The sequence below is a fragment of the Narcine bancroftii genome, chromosome 6 (assembly GCF_036971445.1).
Source record: "Narcine bancroftii isolate sNarBan1 chromosome 6, sNarBan1.hap1, whole genome shotgun sequence".
Taxonomy (NCBI): Eukaryota; Metazoa; Chordata; class Chondrichthyes; order Torpediniformes; family Narcinidae; genus Narcine; species Narcine bancroftii.
The window spans coordinates 190325657-190350778 of record NC_091474.1 but is presented as its reverse complement, the minus strand read 5'-3'; the positions used below and the strand labels follow the sequence as shown (position 1 = coordinate 190350778).

Genomic DNA, 25122 nt, shown 5'->3' with positions numbered 1-25122 from the left:
AAAATATAAAATATAAATACACTAACTGATGGAGTTTAATTCTCAAATGGCTCGGGGATAGAAACTGTTCTTTACTCTGTTCGTCCATGATTTAGTGGACCTATATTGCCTACCCAAGGGCAATGATAGCCCAGGTGAGTAGAATCCTTAAAAAAATATTAGCTGTCAACCTGATACAGCGAGATTGAAATAAATCCTCCAAAGGAGACAAGGAAAACCCAATGATCTTCTGGGCCGTATTGATAACCCTCTGAAGATCCCTCTTATCTGCTGCTGTACAGCTGGCAAACCACATGGCAATACAATAGTCAGCGCACTTTAATAAAGCAGCAATATTAGGACATCAATAACTTCTCCAGTAGATTAATTTTCAAAGGGATTCTCAGGAAATGGAGATGTTGATGTGCCTTCTTGACTATAGTGGTGGTATTAATAGTCCAAGAAAGATCCTCAGCCAAATATGTTCCCAGAAACTCGAAAATCATAACCCTTTCTACACAGTCCCCATTAATATACAATGGAGCTGGGGCCATCCTGTTCCTCCTGAAATCCATTACGAGTGCTTTTTCCTCAAGGAATTCAATACCAGATTGTTTTCTGAGCACCATACAGACAGTCCATGGACTTAGTCCTATAGGCTGACACATTACCCCTTGAACTGAGCAAAACCACAGTCAAGTCATCTGCAAATTTTATGATTTGGGATGACAAGACATTGGGCTCATCTCACAGCCCTTTGGGGGACCAGTGCTAAGTGTGAGAGTAGGGGAATAATGAATGGTTTGTTGAAAAGTCCTTAATCCACAGATAAATTGATCTGGAAAATCCTAAATCAGCAAGTTTACTAACCAGTCTGCTGGGAATAATAGTATTAAAAGCAGAACAACCTCATATGACATCCCTGTTGTTCTAAGTGGGTCAATGCTAAGTGAAGAACAGTGGCAATAGCATCCATAGTCGACCTATTAGCCCTATAAGCAAACTGGCATGAATCAAAGGTGGATGGGAGACTGCAAAACCAGCCTCTCAAAGTACTTTATAATAACCTGTGTTAAAGCAACCAGACAATAATCATTGAGGCCCTTGATAACCTTCTTACGATTACATTGGTGCCTGTGTTTTTATAGAGAAAAGTGCTTATAGGATCAGCGTTTTTATTTCAGATGAATTTTGTAAAATTAATAGTTGGGTGAACTCCTCTGATAATTTTCAAACAATGCCAGGAATTTTTATCAAGCCACTCTCAGTAGTGCATTAAGCTTTCAGATCAGAAGTCCACAAGTCCAGGACATAGGAACTGAAATAGGCAATACAATCTATCGAGTCTGCCCCACCATTTAATGTTAAGCTGATCCATTTTCCCACAGCCTCACTGCCATAACCTTTGATGCCTGTGTTTATCAAGAACATATCAATCTCCAATACATCCAATGACCTAGTCTCTGTAACCTCCTGTGGTAACAAATTCCACAGATTTGCCACCCTCTGGCTGAAGAAATTCTTTTGCATCTCTGTTCTAAGCAGACACCCTTCAATCCTGAAGTTATGTTCTCTTGTCCTAGACTCTCTCACCATGGGAAACATTTCTACATCTACAAGTCTTTCAACATCCAAAATGTTTCAACAAGATCACCCCTCATTCTCTTAAATTTCAATGAGTACAGATCAAGCAAGAGCTGTCAAATGGTCTTCATAACCCTTTCATTCCTGGAATCATCCTTGTGAATTTCCTCTGAACCCTCTCCAAAGTCAGCACATCGTTTCTTCAATGAGGAGGCCAAAACTGCTTACAATACTTGAAGTGTGGTCTCATCAAAGCCTCATAAAGCCTCAACATCACATCTCTGCTCTTATATTTTATTCATCTTGAAATAAGTGCCAGCATTTGCATCTGTCTTCTTCATCGTCGACTCAACCTGCAAGTTTAACTTCAGGTTATCCTGCGCAAAGACTCCCAAGTCCCTTTGCATCTGGGTATTTTAAGTTTTCTCCCTATTTCAAAAATAGACTGCTCTTTTATTTTTTTTTTCTACAGAAGTGCATGACCTACACTTTCCAATATTGTATTTCATCTGTCACTTCTTTACTCATTCTTCTAATCCATCCAATTCTCTCTACAACCTATCTGTTTCCTCAACACTACCTGCTCTTACAGCTACCTTCATATCATCGATAAACTCATCCACAAAGCCTTTAATTCCATAATCCAAATCATTAATATACAACATAAAAAGAAGCGACCTCAACACTGACATCTGTGGAACACCACTAGCAACTGTGATCCATATATTCTGACTTTGAGAATTTTACGGAGATTTGGTATGACATCAGAAACCATGGCAAATTTCTACAGAGGTGTGGTGGAAAGGGTATTAACCAGCCACATCACAGTATATGGAAACATCAATACCCTTGAGCACAAAGCCCTCCAAGAAGTGGACACAGCCCAGGACATCACAAGCAAACCCCCTCCCCCACAACGATCGAGAACATTGACAGGCAACCTTGCTGATAGAGGAAAGCAGCAATCATCAAGGATCTACACCTCCCAGCACATGCTCTGACTCTCTGCTGCCATCAGGATGCAACATGACTCGCACCACAGGATTCAGGAACAGCTGCTACCCCTCCACCATCAAACTTCTTAACAACAAACTCAGTCAGAGACTCATTTAAGGACTCTTAATTGTGCACTTTATTGATTTATTTTTGTTCTCTCTGTATTGTGCAGTCAGTTTGTTTACATTTATTATCTGTTTACCATTCTTCCATTTGTTTACATGTTTACGCTGTGTACAGTTTATTTTTTTGCAATTCCAATTAGTGGTAATTCTGCCAAGCTGTATGAAAAAGGAACCTCAGGGTTGTATGTGATGTCATGTAGGTACTTTGACAATAAATCTGACTCTGCTTCCTGCCAATCAGCCAGTGCTCAACCCACGCAACTATGTTTCCTGTTATATCCATTTACTCTTATCTTGTTAAGTAGCTTCATATGCAGCACTTCGTAAAAGGCTTTCTGAAAATCCAAATACACAACCTCATCCACTGCACCTCCCTTATCCAGCCTGCTTGTCACTTCTTCAAACAAATTCCAATAGGTTTGTCAAGTAAGATTTTACCTTACCATGCTGGCTTTGGCCTATCTTGTCATATGCCTGTAAGTGCTCCATAACCTCATCCTTAACAATCGACTCCAACATTTTCCCAAAAAATGACATCAGGCCAACAGGTCTAGAATTTCCTTTCTGCTGCCTCTCCCCCTTTTTGAACATTGATGTGACATTTGCAATTTTCCACCTACCGGGACTATACCAGAATCTTCATTCCTGAAAGATCATTACCAATTCCCCCACAATTTTCACCACTACTTTCAGATCCCGAGGGTGCAATCCATTTGGTCTAAAAGACTCATTCACCCTTAGACTACTCAGCTTTCTGAGCATCTTTTCCCTTGAAATACTAACTGCACACACTTCCTTTCCCTGATACCCTTTAACATCTGGCACACTGCGAATGTCTTTCAGTGAAGACTGATGCAAAATACTCATTTAGTTCCTCTGCCATCTCTTTGACTCCCATTATTATACTTCCATCTTCATTTTCTAGTTGCCCTTTTCTACTCTCAGGTCTCTTTTATTCTTTCTATATTTGAAGAGGCTAATTTTATCCTCTTTGATATTATTTGCTAGCCTGCTTTCATACTTCATCTTTTCCCTTCTTATGAGTTTTTTTATAGTTACTTTTAATTCAAACATACAGCACAGTAATAGGCCATTCAGCCCATGAGCCCATGCTGCCCATTACACCCAACTGACCTACAAGCACAGGCACATTTTGAGGATGAGAGGAAACTGGTGCACCCAGAAGAAACCCACACAGACATGTAGAGAAAATATACAAACTCCTTACAGATTGTGCGGGATTCAAACCCATGTCGCTGGCGCTGTAACAGCATTGTGCTAACCGCTACAGTAACCATGCCACCCCTTCTGCATTTTTTTTTAAACTTTCCAGTCCCCTATCTTCCCACTAATTTTTTTCTTCCTTGTTATGAACAGCTTGTAATGAGAAGCAATAGACGATGAAGCAGATAATGTTAAATTTTAAAACTGATTTTTTCTAACTCTTAAACTATACTCTCTAATTTTAAACTATCCTTAACACTAAACCTATCCCCAGCTATGTGTGTGTGTGTGTGTGTGTGTGTGTGTGTGTGTGTGTGTGTTTGTGTGTGTGTGTTTGTGTGTGTGTGTGTGTGTGTGTGTGTGTGTGTGTGTGTGTGTGTGTGTGTGAACAAACCAAGCCAAAATCTGGAAAGTTACTTCAAAGTTCAGTCTTTTAAATTCAGTGTTGAAGTGTAGGCCTTTGAAATTTTGATGCCCAGAATTAATGTTGAACTGATAAGAAGACTGGAGTTGTGGCTGCTACAGGCTCATGAATTCTTATTGCATTGCCTTTGAAGAAATGTACATCCATGCGACCGTGGTCATAACACATCTGGTCCTTTTGTAGGCGAAATTCGAACTGGGCGGCCTCCACAAAGCTTCCAAGACCCTGGCACCTGTCTCTCCAATTAATTTCACTGCTAGTCACACCTAAAATGAGGCCTCAACTGTTAGTCACAATCAAAATGAAGCACTTTGCTTCCCAAAAGACCCTCCTGGCACTGGTCAATCCACCAAAAAGGCAGTCATTCACTGAGTGTGCTTTGCTCTGAATTCCAAAAAGATGACTGGCCACAAGAACTGCTTTAAAAAGCTGTTTTCTCTGCAGCAGTCAGAATGGTTTTCTCTTGCAAAATCACAATGTTTTTGCAAATTCATTGAATTTGGAACGGACTGTGATAAGCCTTCCCTCAATTCTTCCAATGTATCAAATTATCACTGAGCTGTGACTTGTGCTTGTGTGAAATGTTAACTGTGACCATTTAGTCCCTCCTATCTATACTATCCCTTATAGTGAAAATCCCATTTTACTAAAACAGGGACTCGTAGTACCTTTTGTGCCCTCTCTTTTGCTTTTACATTGACTTTGTCTTCCCTTGTCAGTCACAGTTGTGACATTTTCCATTCAAATATTTCTTCTTTTTTCAACATTTTAATTCTTCTTTATTACCCTGATTTTGTGGTTCAACCTCTGGAGTGGATTCTAAGTCACAGCCACCTCATTCAGAGGTGAGCATGTTCTACAGCTGTATAGTGTGAATGAATGAGATGAATGAATAAAAGGCCTTCATTAACTGTAAGATCATTCAAGAGCCTTGTGGAATGTTATAGCTATATAAGACCATGGTTAGACCCCACATGGAATATTATATTTAGTTCTGGTCATCTGATTACAGGAAAGATGTTGATGCAATAGAAAGGATGCGGAGGAGATTTACAAGGATGTTGCCTGGATTGGAGAGCATGCCTTATGAGGATAAGATTGAGTGAACCTGGTCTTTTCTCCTTGGAGAGATGGAGGATCAGAGGTAATCTGATAGGGGTACAAGATGATGAGAGTTATTGGTTGTGTCAATAGCCAGAGGCTTTTTCTCAGAGCTGAAATGTCTAACATCAGAAGCCAAAATTTTGCTTGAGAATAGGTACAGGGGATGTAAGAGGTAAGTTCTTCACACAGAGAGTGGTAGGTGCATAGAATGCACTGCCAGAAATGGTGGTGGATCCAGGAACAATAGATCTTTACAGAGACTATTAGATAGGCACATGGAACAGGGGAAAATGGAGGGTTATGCAGTTGAGAAATTCAAGGTAGTTGGAAGAGTGGGTTAATCAAGTCAAGTTTATTATCATTAGATGATACAAGTACAGCCCAATAAAACAATGTTTTCCAGTCCTCAGTTCAAAACATAGACACACTATCAGACAAACACACATACAAGACAAGCAATATATACACAGGATGAATATTCATCTGTACAAATAATTAAATAAATAGTGTTTAATGAAAATGAGAGTCTTAGATGTTTAGTGTGCGCATTTCCTTTGGTTGCTTAGCATTCCCACTGCCCGTTGGAAGAAGCTGTTCCTCAGCCTGGCTCTGATACTCCTGTATCTTTCTCCTAGAACATAGAATCTACAGCACAGAAAACAGGCCATTCAGCCCTTTCAGTCTGTGCTAACCATTGTTCAGCTAGTTCCAATAACCTGTTCCCATTCCAATAACCCTCCAGACTTTTCCCATCCATGTATCTATCCAATTTTTAAACTCAAGATCGAGTCTGCACCCACCACATCAGATGACAGCTCATTCCACACTCCCACCCCTCTCTGAGTGAAGAAGTTCCCCCTAATGTTCCCCCTAAACCTTTCCCTTTTCACCCTAAAGCTATGCCCTCTCTCATATTTATCTCTCATAATCTCCGTGGAAAGAGCATACTCGCATTTACTCTGTCTATACCCCTCATAATTTTGTAAACATCTATCAAATCTCCCCTTATTCTTCTTTGTTCCAAGGAATAATGTCCTAGGCTGTTTAATCTTTCCCTGTAACTCAACTCCTGAAGACCCAGCAACATCCTAGTAAGTCTTCTCTGCACTCTTTCAATCTTATTGATATCCTTTCTGTAGTTAGGCAACCAGAACTACATATAATATTCCAAATTTGGCCTCACCAATGTCTTATATAACTTTAATGTAACATCCCAACTCCTCTACTCACTACTTTGATTTATAAAGACCAAGATGCCAAAAAGCTTTCTTTATAACCCTGTCTGCCTGTGGCGCCACCTTCAGGGAACAATCCACCTGTATCCCCAAGATTCTTTACTCCTCCGCTCTCCTCAGTGCCCTACCATTTACTGTGTACATCCTTGATTTGCTCTTCCAAAATGCAACACCTCACACTGCATTAAACTCCACCATCCATTTACTGGCCCATTCTCCTAGATCCCTCTGCAAGCTTTAAAAATCTGACAAGAGCAGCTGAAAGATGCTGTTTGGAGGATGGAAGGGGCCCTCAATGACTTTGTGCACCCTCTTCATTCAAGTGAGGAGATGCTGATTTTCCACTATAGATCACTAGTTAAATGAACTCCAAGGAACTTGGTGCTCTCCACTCTCTCTACTACAGAATTATTGTGGAGAGTGGTTGTTCCAGATCCTCCTCAAGTCCATGATCATCTCCTTTGTCTTGTCCACATTGAGATTTAGGTTGTTACTCTCGCATCATTTCACGAGATTTTCCACCACTTCTCTGTAGTGCGACTCATCATTGTTGCTGATGAGGTCAACTACTGTTGTGTCATCTGCAAGCAGTAGTAGGCATTGTTGGAGCTGGATCTGGCAATGCAGTCGTGGGTCAGTAGCGTGAACAGGAGTGGGCTGAGCACACAGCCCTGAGGTGCTCCTGAGGCTATCATGTCAGCACAAAACTGTAGATTTCTATGTTCTAAAGTTACTGAGCTAAGCAGGAATAACATAAATAGTTGTTTGTTGTCAATTCCTAACTATCATAATGAGGAGTGACATGGTCCATGGACATCCTTGAGGCATGACCAATAAACACCTGTGTGCTAAAGTTGGTTGTGTTCAGAGGACGATTTTTAAAGATCATGTGCTTTTTAAGATGGTCTTCTTTATACACACATTAGCTTTTATTTTGTTTAAACTCTCAGTTTTGTCGTACAGTTCTTAATCATTTCACATTTATATTAATAATGCTAACTAATCAAGGTGTATATCTTACAGTAGTTTCCTTGTAGTCTTCCTCAGTTTGTTCTAATTTAAGGTTTCTGGTGGGTTACTTTGATTAAAGAAAACAAAAGTACCTTTTGAATGGATTCATTGCCCAATGTGGATTTGTAGTGAAAAATGGTACCTCCAGCATTTCTAATTAGTATTTCAGCCAGAGACCAATAATATTGCAATAATGTAAACAGAACTCTGAGGAAATAACCTTCATACAACTGGAACACCAGAACCAAATAATGATTTATATATGACCATTATATGACATGAATTCAGAAACTTTCCCTTTGGTCCAGCAGGCAGTTGCTTTGACTTGATGAATTTATGTTCTGTGATTTTATAGGTCTCTTAACTCTGGCTAAAAGAAGTGGAATTCTTTTTTGAATTTTTGTTCACGTATTCCATGATCCTTGTCATGTTTTTGAATGAGATCTTTGTTAGCAGCTGCACTGTTGAAGAATAACGCCATCTCAATTTGAATTACGTGCGCAGTAAACTTCATTGAAAAGGTGTTTTGTATCTAGAATGATGAGAACATTTTTGTTAGATCAACATTCCTGCTTGAGGTGTCCATATAAAATTCTAGTTTTTGGAAAGGAAAGAAATTTATTTTCATAATGTATATTTACTGTTTTAAAAGAGCTGACTTCATTGGGAACAAATGCAAGACCAAACATGTTTTTTTTTATATTTCGTAAATTTTAAGGACATTGTCATTGCCAGACAGGCAAGCATTTATGGAAAGGATGTAAACATTAGTGAAAGTTGCAGTGGCTCTATTTTAATTTTGCATGTTACTTCAATTTTCTCAGGTTGAATAATCAAATTAAATCACAAAAAATATCTGATAACTGACAAATATTACTTTGGACAAATATGTTTGGTAAGGTACATAGATTATAATTTTACACTCGAGCTGTGTTCTTCAGATGATCATGAAGTCTGCCAGTGTAATGATTGGATATAGTACATTCTTGAAAGAGGTGTCATTAAAGTGAAGAATTGATTAACGACACAATAGATCTCCTCGTGAAGTCTTCTTTTGGATAGAATGTGTGTTGATGAAACTTCTTTCAAAGGAACATGGGGCCAAAAAACTAACATGTCATGATCCTGGGATTATAATGGGACACTCAGAGCTGACATTGTGAAACTATTAAGGACAGTGGGACAAGAGGATATGGGTATTGACGGCCACATTTCCATAACCCTCTGCCCACCACTTTTGCTCACCTGGAACGTTTGTCTCTTCTGGTAGACCAAGCTTGTGGAACTGAATAGCCAGCTTGTGACCGAAATCCTATATTTGTACGCTGCTGTCATCATCAACTTGGTATGTGGCCATTGACCTTCCACTGGTGTTTTCTATATGTGCCTTTTGTCTCTGTTCTTTGTAATGGATTTCATTTTGCGGGGACATTGAAAAAATGCTGAAGTGGTTAGACACAAGGCAGATGAAATTAATGCTTACAGTTGTAAAATGATTTATTCTGGTAGATAGAATGAGGAGAATCAGTGCTACTGGAAGAGTTGATTTTAAAGGAATGCACGATCCAGGAAGGGTCATACACAAATGAAGGGACATGGAAATTCTTGGCTTTATTAAGGAAGAATGTTTGAGAGCATCTGGGCTTGTGAGTGAGGAGAGATTTAATTCTGGGGAATCGAATGCCAGCTTGTAGAATTCAGAATTAATTAGGACAGCACAAAGGTTGGGAGCCAAGGCATTCCAGAAGGTTAGTTGGCCATTGATTCAATGTGTTTCTGCAGTTTTAGTTTACTATGGGTGGCTAAGTTGCCTAGGCTTGGAAAAAAAACACAACATAAAAATCAATTCAGACCAATGTAACACATAGGAGGAGCAAAGGTGCTTTATCTCGACATCCCAAGATTCCCCATCAGACCTTTTCCTGTCCCATGCAACCACTCCACTCTTTTGTCCATCCTAGAGCTTTTTGAGCGAGGCAGAGAGAATGTGAGGAGAAGTATTTTTATCCAATGAGCTGTAGTGAACCAGAGCCTGTTTCCTACAAGAATATTGGAAGCAGAGACTATCCAGGATTTCAAAATTATTGTGATGTTAGAAAAATTGACAATTCCACAGTATCGGGCTTTTACCAGAGTGGACGATTGGTCAATATCTACCACGTTCAGGATCACCCCGCACAACCACTCCCACACTTGCCATTTGTCCAGTATTAAAGGTAATTTAAGCATGTAGTTTCAGTTTTCTCCCTGCTTCCAAAGAAATATCCAATAAACACATGTTACTTCTAAATTTTACCTCTCTATGAAACAACCACAAACTTTGAAGTTTATTCTGCAGTTTCATGAATGACCTTTCCCAAAATGAAATTGGATGAACACTCAAGAAAAATAAACTTACAGGACAGAGAAGGGAAATGGAGCTGCTGGATTGCTGTGTAGAACTAATATGAACTTGGTGAGCTCTATGGCCTTGTTCTGCCCTGTGGCAACTCTCTGACTGTGAAGCTTGCATTGTTAGCAGGCTGATGTTGTGAAGGAAACTGATCCTAGCCAAAGCATGCCATAACATTCAAATGTGGAGAAGGAATAAATCAAGTCTGTATTGTCATATATACAAGTATAATGTACAGTTGGAATGAAAGTCTTGTTTGCTGTAGCTTCCCAAGTACATAAAGCACACTAATAACAATTTCAGTATCATTAATACACAAGACCAAAAAAAAAGACAATGAATGTAAAATGAATAAAAATAAATATTCTTTGTTGGCTGATGTTGCAAAAAATGTCCTGTCGGTGAGATTTGTCTTTGTCCAGGATTTGCAGTCGAAACTCTGCCCTTTTACCCCACACCTGCTCAGTTACCACCTCACCCAGGAAGTATGTGATCCAGCATATACAAAAGCAACAGATTTTGCAAATGACTGGTTAATTGGCCTGATCTGAACTGTGTCCTAATAATGGACCACACACTCTCAAAAGAGTCCAGAGTATTTACTGCAATATTCTGGGGTCATGAAATGCCTGAAGATGAGATTAGTATCTTTAGAGCCAAGAGGGTTAAGGGAAATTGGAGGCATTTGATATCATTTTGATTTTTGATACAGAAAATCAGTAGAAACTGTTTCTGGTAACAGATGGGTTCATATAACAATGAAGGTTCAAATTAATTGGCGAAAAGTTTAACATTTTTCAGTGCAGAGTATTAAAGATGCAAGAAATACAAAAATGCCACAATGACTCTTAGAAATGCCGGGAGGTATGTTATGTTACTTTGTAAAATGTAGATGTATGTTTCTCTTCGTATGAAATTATAAGGCACTTGAATATGCACTGATTAATGAATAACTGAGCATCTTAAATGGCTTATTGCCCACTTGGTTCCACTTTACTGGACTGAGCAAAACATCTTGGGATGCAGCTATTGGCTTGAAAGAGAAACATAACCAATATTCCTGTTTATTTTCTGATAATTCAGCGAGGCACAAATGCTTCAAATTTTGTTGAGGTCAGGCTTTATCTTCCATGTCAGGTCTTTCATTGTCAAATAATTGCTTACCAACTGATTGTCAAAAGTTTGCACGTGAAGGCTAACTCCTTGGCTAAATCAAGGGAAAAGAAGATTTGGAAGAAATATACTCAGGAATGCTGGTAATTTATTCAGGTTAGAACAGATTGCATTTTATTAAGCTTCATTCACATCAGATATTCATCAGTTTTGTAGACAAGTCAAGGCAACTGAACATGCCTGGACTAGGTAATGAAAGAGAGAGACACGAGTAATTCACTATACCGATTTTGTCATGTGAAATTCATACAGAACTTTCTTTATTGTAGAACTTTGCCAAGAAGGTAATTTTGATAAGAAGCAATATCAAACTTAGCTATTTGAGTTTCCTAAGCTTAACAAAAAAAAGAACGAGATTGTTACCAGAAGCAGTTTCTACAGATTTTCTGTATTAAAAATCAAAATGAATTCAAATGTCTCCAATAAATTTTCCCTTAACGATCCTGGCTCTAAAGATACTTTTCATGATATCTGGTTGTCTTACAACATGTTACATCCTTTGTTGGTGACAATATTTCAGAGGTATTTCAATACAGAAAATGAGACAGCTGACATTTGTTCAACAAAATCATACAAGCAGCAATGTGGTGATCACCATTTTTTTTCTGTGATGGGGGGGTTGAGGAATCAGTATTGATACCTGGGAGGATGCTTCTGCTTTTCATTGAAAGATCACCTTAAACACAGGTTACAATGGGATAGAGATAGGATGCAGAGTTGGGAGGTGAAGAGGCCAATTGAGTTCAAACTAGAGAAATGTGAAGATCAAACTTGAAGGCAGAGTGCATAGTTAATGGTAGGATTCTAAGCAGTGTGGAGGAACAAGAGATCATGGGGTCCAAGTTCACAGATTCCCCCAAAGTTGTCGCACAAGTTAGTAGAGTAAAAAGAGGATGTGTGATGTGGTGACCTGAATTGGTTAGGGGATTGAGTTCAAGAGCTGTGAGGCAATTTTTCAGCTCTACAAAATACACTGATTACACCTCACTTTTGCATTCAGTTCTTGTCGGCATTTTATAGGATGAATAAGAAAGCTTTACAGAGAGTGCAGAGTAGATTATCAGGATGCTCCCTGAATTGGAGAACATCTTATGAAGCAATGTTGAGGGATCTAGGGCTTTTCTCTTTGGAATCACAGAGGATGAGAGACAATGAGAGTGTGTAAAATTAATGACAGGCATCGACATGGTTGAACGCCACACCTTTATCCTAAGGTGGTAATGGCCAATACAAGAGGACATCAGTTTAAAGTAAGTGGAATAAAGTTTAGGGGAGACATCGGAGTTAAGTTTTTAGACAGAGAGTGGTTGGTAGCTGGAATGCATTGTTGAGGCTGGTGGTGGAGGCTGATACAATCTTCTTTGGCTTGGCTTCGCGGACGAAGATTTATGGAAGGGGTAAAAAGTCCACGTCAGCTGCAGGCTCGTTTGTGGCTGACAAGTCCGATGCGGGACAGGCAGACACGATTGCAGCGGTTGCAAGGGAAAATTGGTTGGTTGGGGTTGGGTGTTGGGTTTTTCCTCCTTTGCCTTTTGTCAGTGAGGTGGGCTCTGCGGTCTTCTTCAAAGGAGGTTGCTGCCCGCCAAACTGTGAGGCGCCAAGATGCACGGTTTGAGGCGATATCAGCCCACTGGCGGTGGTCAATGTGGCAGGCACCAAGAGATTTCTTTAGGCAGTCCTTGTACCTTTTCTTTGGTGCACCTCTGTCACGGTGGCCAGTGGAGAGCTCGCCATATAACACGATCTTGGGAAGGCGATGGTCCTCCATTCTGGAGACGTGACCCATCCAGCGCAGCTGGATCTTCAGCAGCGTGGACTCGATGCTGTCGACCTCTGCCATCTCGAGTACTTCGACGTTAGGGATGTAAGCGCTCCAATGGATGTTGAGGATGGAGCGGAGACAACGCTGGTGGAAGCGTTCTAGGAGCCGTAGGTGGTGCCGGTAGAGGACCCATGATTCGGAGCCGAACAGGAGTGTGGGTATGACAACGGCTCTGTATACGCTTATCTTTGTGAGGTTTTTCAGTTGGTTGTTTTTCCAGACTCTTTTGTGTAGTCTTCCAAAGGCGCTATTTGCCTTGGCGAGTCTGTTGTCTATCTCATTGTCGATCCTTGCATCTGATGAAATGGTGCAGCCGAGATAGGTAAACTGGTTGACCGTTTTGAGTTTTGTGTGCCCGATGGAGATGTGGGGGGGCTGGTAGTCATGGTGGGGAGCTGGCTGATGGAGGACCTCAGTTTTCTTCAGGCTGACTTCCAGGCCAAACATTTTGGCAGTTTCTGCAAAGCAGGACGTCAAGCGCTGAAGAGCTGGCTCTGAATGGGCAACTAAAGCGGCATCATCTGCAAAGAGTAGTTCATGGACAAGTTTCTCTTGTGTCTTGGTGTGAGCTTGCAGGCGCCTCAGATTGAAGAGACTGCCATCCGTGCGGTACCGGATGTAAACAGCGTCTTCATTGTTGGGGTCTTTCATGGCTTGGTTCAGCATCATGCTGAAGAAGATTGAAAAGAGGGTTGGTGCGAGAACACAGCCTTGCTTCACGCCATTGTTAATGGAGAAGGGTTCAGAGAGCTCATTGCTGTATCTGACCCGACCTTGTTGGTTTTCGTGCAGTTGGATAATCATGTTGAGGAACTTTGGGGGACATCCGATGCGCTCTAGTATTTGCCAAAGCCCTTTCCTGCTCACGGTGTCGAAGGCTTTGGTGAGGTCAACAAAGGTGATGTAGAGTCCTTTGTTTTGTTCTCTGCACTTTTCTTGGAGCTGTCTGAGGGCAAAGACCATGTCAGTGGTTCCTCTGTTTGCGCGAAAGCCGCACTGTGATTCTGGGAGAATATTCTCGGCGACACTAGGTATTATTCTATTTAGTAGAATCCTAGCGAAGATTTTGCCTGCAATGGAGAGCAACGTGATTCCCCTGTAGTTTGAGCAGTCTGATTTCTCGCCTTTGTTTTTGTACAGGGTGATGATGGTGGCATCACGAATATCCTGAGGCAGTTTACCTTGGTCCCAACAAAGCTTGAAAAACTCATGCAGTTTGGCATGCAGAGTTTTGCCGCCAGCCTTCCAGACTTCTGGGGGGATTCCATCCATACCTGCTGCTTTGCCACTTTTCAGTTGTTCGATTGCCTTATATGTCTCATCCAGGGTGGGAACCTCATCCAGCTCTAGCCTTAGGGGCTGTTGAGGGAGCTGGAGCAGGGTGGAATCTTGGGCTGAGCGGTTGGCACTGAAAAGAGATTGGAAGTGTTCTGACCATCGGTTGAGGATGGAGATCTTGTCGCTGAGGAGGACTTTGCCGTCTGAGCTGCGCAGCGGGCTTTGGACTTGGGGTGAGGGGCCGTACACAGCCTTTAGAGCCTCGTAGAAACCCCTGAAGTCGCCAATGTCCGCGCTGAGCTGTGTTCGTTTGGCGAGGCTAGTCCACCACTCATTTTGGATCTCCCGGAGTTTGCGCTGAAGATGGCTGCATGCGCGACGGAAGGCTTGTTTCTTCTCTGGACAGGACGGCTTTGTAAGGTGATATTCGTAAGGTATCAGGAGGCTGATACAATAGAGGCATTTAAAAGGCTTTCTTTTATTAGCACATAAATGTAAGTAAAATGGAGGGTTCTGGGCTGTGAGGATTAGATGTATGTGGTATAGTTTTATGTCGGTCACCATAATAGCATCATGGGTCGAAGAGCCAATACTGTGCTGTACTGTTCTATGTTATATAATGTCCACTGCTTTGTAGCTTGTTCAGGACAGTCAGCTAGATTGCATGCCTATGTCTCTGCACTGTGACTTGAAAGCATAATCATCTGGTTCAGAAACACTGACACAGAAACATTTGACCTCTAAAATAAAAGTGATTACATGTCACTGCCAATAATCAGTCACTACATTTCTTAATCCACTTTAAAATTCTAAGTTTTGCAGCCTCAATGCCAATCATTTTATGCAGGCTTGTTCATGTCATTACCATACACTTTGCATAACCTAGACTGCTTTTACTGACTCTGAGTCTGCCAACAATTAGGGCACTACACTGCTTTATACCTCTATTTGATTAATCGTGATACCTGAGCTCCTTCCTTAATTCTCTTGTCAGCGTGATTTGTGGTGATTGTTGGAGATAATTTTTCTCCATTCATAATGTCTCATCATTCTTTAGCAAAATTTTAAATTGATATTTACATTTTTACATGGAATGGATTGACAGCTATAGTCAACTTTTATGAGCTCTTCTATCCCCAACAATGGCATCTTTTCCATATTTCCGTACAACATAGGAGCCTATTTCAGTCAACGACTCCATATCAGCTCACAGAGCAATCCTCTTGTCCCATTGACTTTCCCCATCACAATTCTTCCCACATTCTTATAAATTCCATTCAGACTAAAGTCCTCGAATTATACAGCATTGAGACAAGCCATTTGGCCCATCTCATCCATGTTGACAAGGTACCCTCCTGAGCCAATCCCATTTGGCTCATATTCCACCCAGTTTTTCCTGTTCATGAATCTGCCCAAGTGGCTTTTAAGCATTCTAATTCTACCCACATCTACTGCTTCCTTATTCTATATATCTGCTATTCTCTCTGAGAAAAAGATGCCCTTTAGATCTTTCTCCTCTCACCTTAATCATGTGCAGACTATTTTAAGACCAATAGTTCTCAACCTTTTTCTTTCTACTCACATACCACTTTAATTATTCCCTGTGCCATTGGTGCTCTGTGATTAGTAAGGGATTGCTTAAGGTGATATGTGAGTGGAATGAAAAAGTTTGTAAACCACTGTTTTAATTGTACCTAATTGACTTGTTATGTGCACAGTTTTATAACTCCAAAGGAAATGGGCCAATGACAATTTTTCTCAAGCAAAATATTTCATGAACAATTGGGTCTAGAACAGTGATTCTCAACCTCCCCTTCCCACTCACATAGTACCTTAAGCAGTTCCTCACTAATCACAGAGCATCAATGGCACAGGGAATACTTAAACTGGTATGTCAGTAGAAAGAAAAAGGTTGAGAACCACTGGTTTAGACTCTTCTACTCTAGGAAAAAGACTGATCGTCTACCTTATCTACTGTATGCCACTTGTTATTGTGTTGTTTATTGGCCTATGTGTTGTGTGGTTTTATGTTAAAAAGAAACTGTTTGCCTTAGAGAGCCAAGGTGAAGGAGGACTGCTGAGAGAGTAGGAGATGGACTGAGCATGTGCAGAAAAATTATCTAAAAATTTCTGGACTTGGATGATAAACCACCTGTGGAGTGGAAGAAGGCTCAGAGCATGAGTCATGGTCTGGAGGACAGTTTAGAATGTTGGGATTTCAAAAAGGATGAACATTCTGAAGGTAGCCAGAAGGATCCGGACCAAGCCAGTGGCTCCTCTCTCTGCAAGCAACACAAGACAACTTCGAATTTTGTGCTCTCTTTCTCTCTCTCTCTCTCTCTCTCTCGCAGAGACCTTTTGGCTTCAGTCTACCAAACAAACTGAATTTTGTTTATCATCTTTGAGATCGAAGTTTTGTGAGTCTTATGTGTTTTGTGTCTAAGTTTTTCTGTGGGCAGGCTGGAAGTATAATTTAGACTTTAATTACATATGTTATATTTAGGCTGGAAAATTTATTAGTTTTACACTGTTATAGAAATTTGCATAGTAACCAGTGGGCATTGTTATAAAAGCGAGGATTTTGAATTAAAGTTTGAAGGTGAATTTTTGATAATAAAGTAATTGTTCATCTTTACCCCTGTGTGATATGCCTTCTTTGTGGTTGCTGATTTGATCTTGGTAACACACTCATAATTTTATAAATCCCAATAAGCTCATTCCTCATCCTCTTTCACTCCAGTGTAAACATGATGCAATTAACAAGCAAATAAACTAAATTGCTTGTGATTGGAAAAATGTTGAAATTTTTTATTGTTGAGTGGACAAGTTGGAGCACTACTTGGTCGAACACATCCTTCTCCTTGAAATCAAAAGACTGGATAGTTATTAACTTCAGTGAAAATTCAGATATTATATTTGACCACCTGGGTATCGCATCTTTTATGGAATAGGTTTTATGAGTGAAGCTACTTTCTAAATCAACCCTTTGCCAGATGAAGAGGAAGTATCTAAGGTTTTGGGCTGAGTTTGATAATACATTTTAGAAAACAGCAAGATGTTTAAAATAAATGATCACCCTGAAAAGAGCCAGACTTAGAAGGAGCAAAATATGTCAGTAGACATATTTTTGATATGTACAACAGTAATTGCAATTTGCAAAATATAGAATCTGCAAAATATAATTATGCCTCCAGAGTAAAGAACAAAAAATAACCAAAATAAGCAGTGATAAGAGGAACAATAATTTTTTTTTAGTTAGAAAAGTGAAATTTAAATGTCCCTGCCTGAAGGGGAATCTGCTCATTTAGGTATAAAACTGAGAGGATTTAAGAGAGCAAATGGACAATTTGTTAGTAAACATATACAATTGTGATGGGAGTTTTGTCAAGGCTCTCAGTGAAAAGAGGAGGCCAGGGACAGATCTTTGGATAGCATACCGATTGTAGCCTGAGGATGTAATTTGCAGGTGTGAAGAAGGCTTGTTTCATTGTTAGAGCCACATAGATAGATTATAGGAAAGATTCAACATGAAGTTACTCAGAAATTGGTAATGGGGACAAAGCATTCAAGGATGATGGAAATCAAGTGGAGTTTGGGAATTGAGTTTAATGTGAAATCAAGGGTGTAGCAAGTGTAATATTTATTGCTGTCACAAGGGAAGGTACCAGCATCTCTTCTAGTTCATGCACATCTTTGCCTTTCTCTTTCCACTCTGAAATGCAACAATAGGATTGCCCTTGTCCTCACCTTCCCCCACATCCAACATATGATCCTCTACATTTTCCACCACCTACAATGTGAACCCACCACCAGAAACATCTTCTCAACCCCTCCCATCTCCACATTCCACATGGACCTCTCCCTCCCAGACTCCCTTATCCACTCATCTCTTCCTCCTTGGTACCTATCCCATCGACTGCAGGTACACTTCCCCCTCACCAAATAGTTCTTCCAAGTGAATCAAAATGTCATGTGAATCTGCAGGGGTCATTTACTGCATCCAGTGCTCCCGTTGTGGTCTCCTATACATCGGCAAGACTGGACGCGGTCTGGAAGATTACTTCATTAACACCTTCTCTCTGTCTGCTGCAACAAGGACCACCCAATGGCTGGCTATTTCTATTCCATACTCTATTCCCACACCAACATATTTGTCCTTAGCTTCATGCATTGCCAAATCAAGGCTCCCTGAAAATGGTTATATTCCTTATATTTTGTCTGTGCACTCTCCAACCAGACAACATCAACATCGATTTCTCTAATTTATGTTAGCCTCTTCTCCATCTCTCCCTATGACTTCTTTTCTCCAGCACATCACCCCCTTCCCTTCTCTCTCCAGTCAGAAAGCTATCCTCTCTCTCTGTCACTTCTCAGCTTTATTTCTCTACTACCTTCCCTCCTATGACCTCTTACTTGTTAGCCTGTGCTCCTCCCCTTCCCCTTCCTCCCTCCTTTCCTCTTCCAGCCTTCCCCTATCTTTTTATTCAGATACCTACCTGTTTTTTCTTCTTCCTGACCAAAGTCCCAAGCCCAACATGTCGACCAGCCTTTCCTTCCTATGGATGCTGCTGGTCCTGCTGAGTCTCTGCATTACCTTTGTGTATTACACTTGTGGGGCAAAGTGGCACAGTGGTAAACTTGGCTTCATAGCAGGTCCAGAAATGGGTTTTATCTGCGTCTCCTGGTTTCCTCCAAAGTTGCACAGAGTTTTTAGTTGATAGGTTATTTGGATTCTGTCAATATCTCCCAGAATAGATGGGTGGCAGGAGAATTGGGGTTGTACTGGGAAGTTCATGGGGGTTACAGGAGAGAAAAATGCCATTGGTGTCATTGGTTGAACATGTTGAGCCAAGTGTCTATTTGACACTCTCTAAAACTCAAAATAGAACAAAGAAGCCCAAACGATATCCCCCAGAGGCTAATTAACATTTAAATTAGTTTTATTACATTGCAGTGTAAACTTAATCCGACATGAATCTCATTTTCTTTTTTTTTAGGATTTGAACGGAATGTCTGTGGATGAGAAGCCTGAATCACCCATGTATGTGTATGAGTCGACAGTGCATTGTACAAATATCCTCCTGTGTCTCAATGACCAGCGTAAGCAGGATATCCTCTGTGATGTAACCGTACTAGTAGAGAGGAAGGAATTCCGTGCCCACCGTGCTGTCCTAGCCGCATGCAGTGAATATTTCTTGCAGACCTTGATCGGGCAAACAGAACATGAGCTGGTTATCACACTGCCTGAGGAGGTAAGACGAAGTAACTTGCTTTAAACACAAAACGTAGCTTAATTAAAGCTTAATTAAATCCCACTACTGCTGGAAGCATGGCATGAGGATGTTGATGTCTAAAATATAAATTGGTTTATGTCAACAAGTTACTTTTATTCTCTTGAATTCATCATTGCCAACGAACGTAAAATAAATGGAAAAGTATATCATATATATATATATATATATATAGAGAGAGAGAGAGAGAGAGAGAGAGAGATGCAAAGGTGCAATATTTTGAAGCATCACAGTTTATTGCTGTAGTGGCCACCCTAGATTCTATCAACTTACAAAGCCTCTTCAAAAAAGTAGAATTCCAAGCCTTTTTGTAGTTTCCTTTCTTCATGCAAATATATAATGCTGACCAGAAAGTCCTACCTGTGTTACTCCTTTGAACCTACATCCTAATGAGACATGAGATGAGAATGATTCTTGATCTCCATCTGCCAAATGACAGGAAATTGGGGTGCCCATATAAAGCATCATATGACTAATATTTTTGATGAGGAAACCAATCATAGACAATTTTTTTTTGAAAGGAGAGCTGCAATGACTATTGATCTGTTGGGAAATTTTGTTATGGGCACAATTTTGATTGAAGTTATTTGATATTTTGAATACATCCTTGAACAAAAATAATGTAAAACATAAATTGTGGTTTACCCAAAGCTGTAATTCAGAGGGGGCCCGTCAAAAATATGAAGTAATTGAATGAAAAAGAAAGTATGAAACTGAAGAGGGACTGCGTTGGACATATTTTTTTTTCTTCATTTAACTCTAAAGCTAAGGGAGTAGCAATTTTAATACATAAAAAAATTATCTTTTAAATTACAATCAATGGAAATGAATGCAGGACGTATTCTTAAATTGAATTGTAAGATTTTTAATGAACTTTGGACTTTACTTAACATTTATGCACCGAATGTGAATGATGAAGCATTTATTTCTGATGCATTTTTGCTTCTGGGACAAGCTAATTAAAATGTTTTGGTTGGAGGAGATTTCAACTGTGTGTTGGAACTTTTATTAGATAAATTTCCAAAAAATGTTAAAAAAATCCAAAATGGCAATTCAAATTCGAGCTTTGATGAAAGATCTTAATTTAGTGGACATTTGGCAGCGTCTCATCCCAACAGAGAAGGATTTCTCTTTATTTATTTAGACATGAATCCTTTTCTAGAATTGATTTTTTTTGTATCGGCACATTTAAAGGGGAAAATACTGCAAGCAGAATATAAAAGTTGGGTAATTTCAGATCATTCTTTGTTGTATTTTACTTATGAAAGTTCTGAAAAAATTTGTGCAGCTTCTCGTTGGAGATTCAATACGATGTTAAAAAAAAGCGGAATTTATTGAATTTTTATAAAAACAAATCAATTTTATCTTGGAAGAGAATGTTAATTCTGTTCAGAGTAAATTTATTGTGGGATACTATTAAAGTTTACTTGAGAGGTCAAATAATTAGTTATACCTCTAAGGTTAAAAAGAATTATTTGACTGAGAGTCTTGAATTAGAGAAACAGATTGATGAATTAGAAAAGGAATTTCAGAGAGATGTGACAGAAAATCAGAAAATAGAGTTGTCAAGATTGAAACTGAAAAACAATACGTTGCAATCTTATCAATTTGAATGCTTGATTAAGAGGTCGTAACAACGGTATTATGAATGGGGTGAGAAAGCGCATAAGGTACTTGCATGGCAGTTAGAGAAAGAACAGGTATCAAGGGTTATTAATGCAGTCAGACGAAATTCGACTGTTACTTGTAAACCTCATGAGATTAATGAAGAGTTTTACTCATTTTGTAAGAAACTATATACTTCTGAGGAAAAACAGGAAAGTGGATCGATTGATTCCTTTTTAGCAATGTTGAAATTACCGGTATTAGAAGAAGACATATTGGAGCTGGTGGCTCCTTTTACTGATTTAGAAATTAAATTGGCTATTTTGGAAATACCGAATGGAAAATCACCTGGTGATGACGGGTTTTCGGTTGAATTTTATAAGGTATTTTATGATGATTTATCTACAGTGTTTGGAGATGTGATACGACAGATTAATGAACATTATGATTTACGTGAATCATGCTTTAATTACTGTAATTCCTAAGAAGGATAGAGATCCGTTGAAGGTTTCTTCATATAGACCAATTTCTTTGGTAAATGTAGACTATAAAATAATAGCTAAAGTATTAGCAAATCGATTGGCTAAATTTTTACCTAAGTTGATACATGTTGATTAAACAGGTTTCATAAAGAATAGGTATGCTTCAGATAATATTCTTCGAGTGATTAGTTTGATTAATAAATATCGACAGTGCCCTGACCATCCGATGGTGATATCTCTTAATGCAGAAAAGGCCTTTGATAGAGTTGAGTGGAATTTTTTATTTAAAGTTTTAGAGAAATTTAAGTTTGGACCTTCTTTTATTGGTTGGATTAAAGCTTTATACAATAAACCAATAGCCAGGGTATTGACAAATGGTCAGATCTCGGAATCTTTTAAATTAACCCGTTCAACTCAACAAGGTTGTCCTTTGTTTCCAGCTTTGTTTGCATTAGTAATTGAACCTTTAACACAGCTGCTACGACAAAATACACAGATACAAGGTATGAGAGTTTTAGATGAGGAGTATAAAATTAATTTATTTGCTGACGATGTATTGGTATATTTAACCTCAGTCACTTTTACACTTGAAGGAGTGTTTAACACAATATGGATCTTTATCTGGATATAAAGTTAATTGGGAAAAAAATGAAATTTTACCGATAAGTGAAGGGGATTATTCAGTTTATAAGAATATTATTAATTTGAAGTGGACTGATCGAATTAAATATTTGGGTATAAATGTGGATGTTGATTATCAATCTTTATATAAATTAAATTATATACTGTTAATGAAAAATATCAAAGCTGATTTGATTAAGTGGAAGGATCGTCCTAAAAATTTAATTGAAAAAATAAATACAATTAAAATGAATATCTTTCCACGTATACAATATTTGTTTCAGTCAATTCCGTGTTTACTTAATAAGCATTTTTTCCGAGATTTAAATAAAATGGTTAGGGAATTTTTATGGAAGGGTAAATTTCCAAGAGTAGCTTTGAATAAATTAACTTGGAAATATGCATTGGGAGGATTACGTTTACCTAATTTTCAAAATTATTATGAGGCAGATCAATTTAAATTTATTAGTTCTTTAATGGATTTGGAACGGCCCCCTAGTTGGGCTAAAATTGAAATGGCGAATATTTTGAATTTGAAATACATCAATTTTTGTTTCGGTGGAATTTAAATTTATTACAACAATGCCTATAGTAAAGCATTTAATGAAGTTATGGATGAGGAAAAATAGAACGATAGGTTCTAAGGGTAAATTATTGACTTTAGCACTGTTATATAATAATCAACTTTTTCCTTTTTCAATGCATAATCAATGTTTATTACATTGGAAATCTAAAGGTATAAAAAAATTTGGGGGATAGTTTTAAAGAAGGTACATTTTTATCTTTTAATCAAATGAGGGAAGATTTTGGTATTAATGAGAATTCTTTATTCGTTTATTATCAACTTCTATCTTTAGTAAAACAAATATTTGGTAGAGATATGATTTTACCTAAATTGACTAAATTTGAATCTTTTCTTGTGATTGTACCAAAGAAGGGATATATTTCATTGATGTACCAAATATTACAGGAGGATATGGAAAAAAAGGGATGGGATAGATCTAAGATTAAATGGGAAAAGAGTATTAATTTTATTTTTTCTGAGGATGACTGGTTAGATATTTGTCATAATAGTGTTATTAGATTGACAAATGTTTTTTTATGCAATGGTTAATTACAATTTTTTATATCAACTGTATTTAACACCTGAAAAGTTAGAAAAATATGGTTTTACTGAATCAGACTCTTGTTTTAGATGTGGTAATTTGGGTTGGAACTTTTTTTTCATGGTGTTTGGTTATGTGTACATATACAATCTTTTTGGAAAGCAATTCAATTGTTTTTGGAACATTTGTATAAGATTAAAATACTTTTAGACCTGGCAATATTTTTGTTGGGTGAGTTGAAGCCTTTGAAAGATTTGGGATTAGATAAATTTCAGATTGCTTTTACATATTTAGCTTTATCTGTAGCAAAAAAATGTATAGCAAGTACATGGAAAAATGCTAATGTGTTTGATATTAATAGATGGCATAATGAGATGAAAACTTGTTTGGTAATGGAAAAAATCACATATGTTTTACATGATAATTATTCTTTTTTTCTTAATAACTGGTCTTTATATTCAGAATATTTACATTTAAATTTACTTTGATTGGATTTTAGTAAATATATTTTAGTTTATATTTTAGTTTTTTTTCTTTTTGGCTCTCCTAAAGAGAGCTGGCAGAGAGGGAGAGGGATGTGGGTTTTTCTTTTTTTTCTCTCTTTTCTTTTTTATATATATTTTTTTTTTAATTTATTGTTCACAATATGTACTTTTTTTACTGTATGTGATAACCTTGTTAAACGAATAAATAAAGTTGAGAAAAAAACATGAATTCATTCTTTTTTTTGTAATTCTTTATTTATCGCACTATGAACCATATCAACCAATACATTTACAGATGCATCTCTTTAAATATTCACAGAGACATTTTCTCTTTATTTCCCCATCCCTCCCTTCCCCCTTCCCTCCCTCTCCAAAAACAGTAAATATTGAACATAAAATACAATAAAACAATATCTTTATACAAAAGGAAAACAAACAAAAAAGACATATCATCTACTTATACACATTAAATCTGATCGTGTTTATTTTCTTATAATTTTAGGTGGTGGTGGTCCTGGGCCTGCTCTTTCTGTTAAGTTCCATATATGGTTCCCAAGTTGTTTTAAACATTGTAACTTTGTCTTTTAAATTATATGTGATTTTTTTTTCCAATGGGATACACTTAAACTTGGTTATATATTCCATTAATGTTTATAGTCATATAGTTCAACGTGGCCATCTTATATCTTTATTTTCATTTCTTTTCCGCCTCTTCACCACCTCCATCCCTTTTTTTCCATTACTGTTTTTTAAGTTTTCCTTTTTAATCTCAATATATGACAACACGCTGAAGACATGAAATACAAGCAATAACCCTTTAACCCCAAATGAACCTCCCTTCCTTGGATTGCCCCTTGTCCCTTGACGGCAACCACAACTCCCCTTTCTATTCAGTTTGCGAACTTACTCGCAAGCGTCAAATGATTTCGCAGTGACCATTATTCTCCCACCTCCAGCCCCGCCCCCAGAGAACACTATTTTCCTATACTTATAGCAAAGCTCTCTCTTTTTTTTTCCTTCTTCCCCTTCTCTTATCCATCTTTAAATCTTTATATATACATTACTTTATATTTTTACATATTTTTGTATATTTTCTTGCCGGTCATCCTTCTTGTCACTCCTCTTCCTCTCTTCTGTCCTGCAAATGTTCATCAAATTCTTGGGCTTTCTTTGGATCCAAGAACA

General features: G+C 38.4%; 1 protein-coding gene across 23 annotated transcripts in view; it reads left to right on the top strand.

Moving 5' to 3' along the window:
• The window catches only part of bach2b (BTB and CNC homology 1, basic leucine zipper transcription factor 2b), a 328595-nt gene that overhangs the window by 232856 nt on the left and 70617 nt on the right, over positions 1-25122 (top strand). For 20 of the 23 annotated variants that reach the window (XM_069887051.1, XM_069887050.1, XM_069887063.1 and 17 more), the window contains one exon: positions 19345-19599. In XM_069887051.1, the coding sequence (XP_069743152.1) occupies positions 19345-19599 (255 nt within the window). Of the gene's footprint in view, positions 1-5344; positions 5477-8965; positions 9028-19344; positions 19600-25122 lie in introns of those variants that run through there. The other 3 variants (XM_069887072.1, XM_069887074.1, XM_069887075.1) reach the window with 2 other exon arrangements.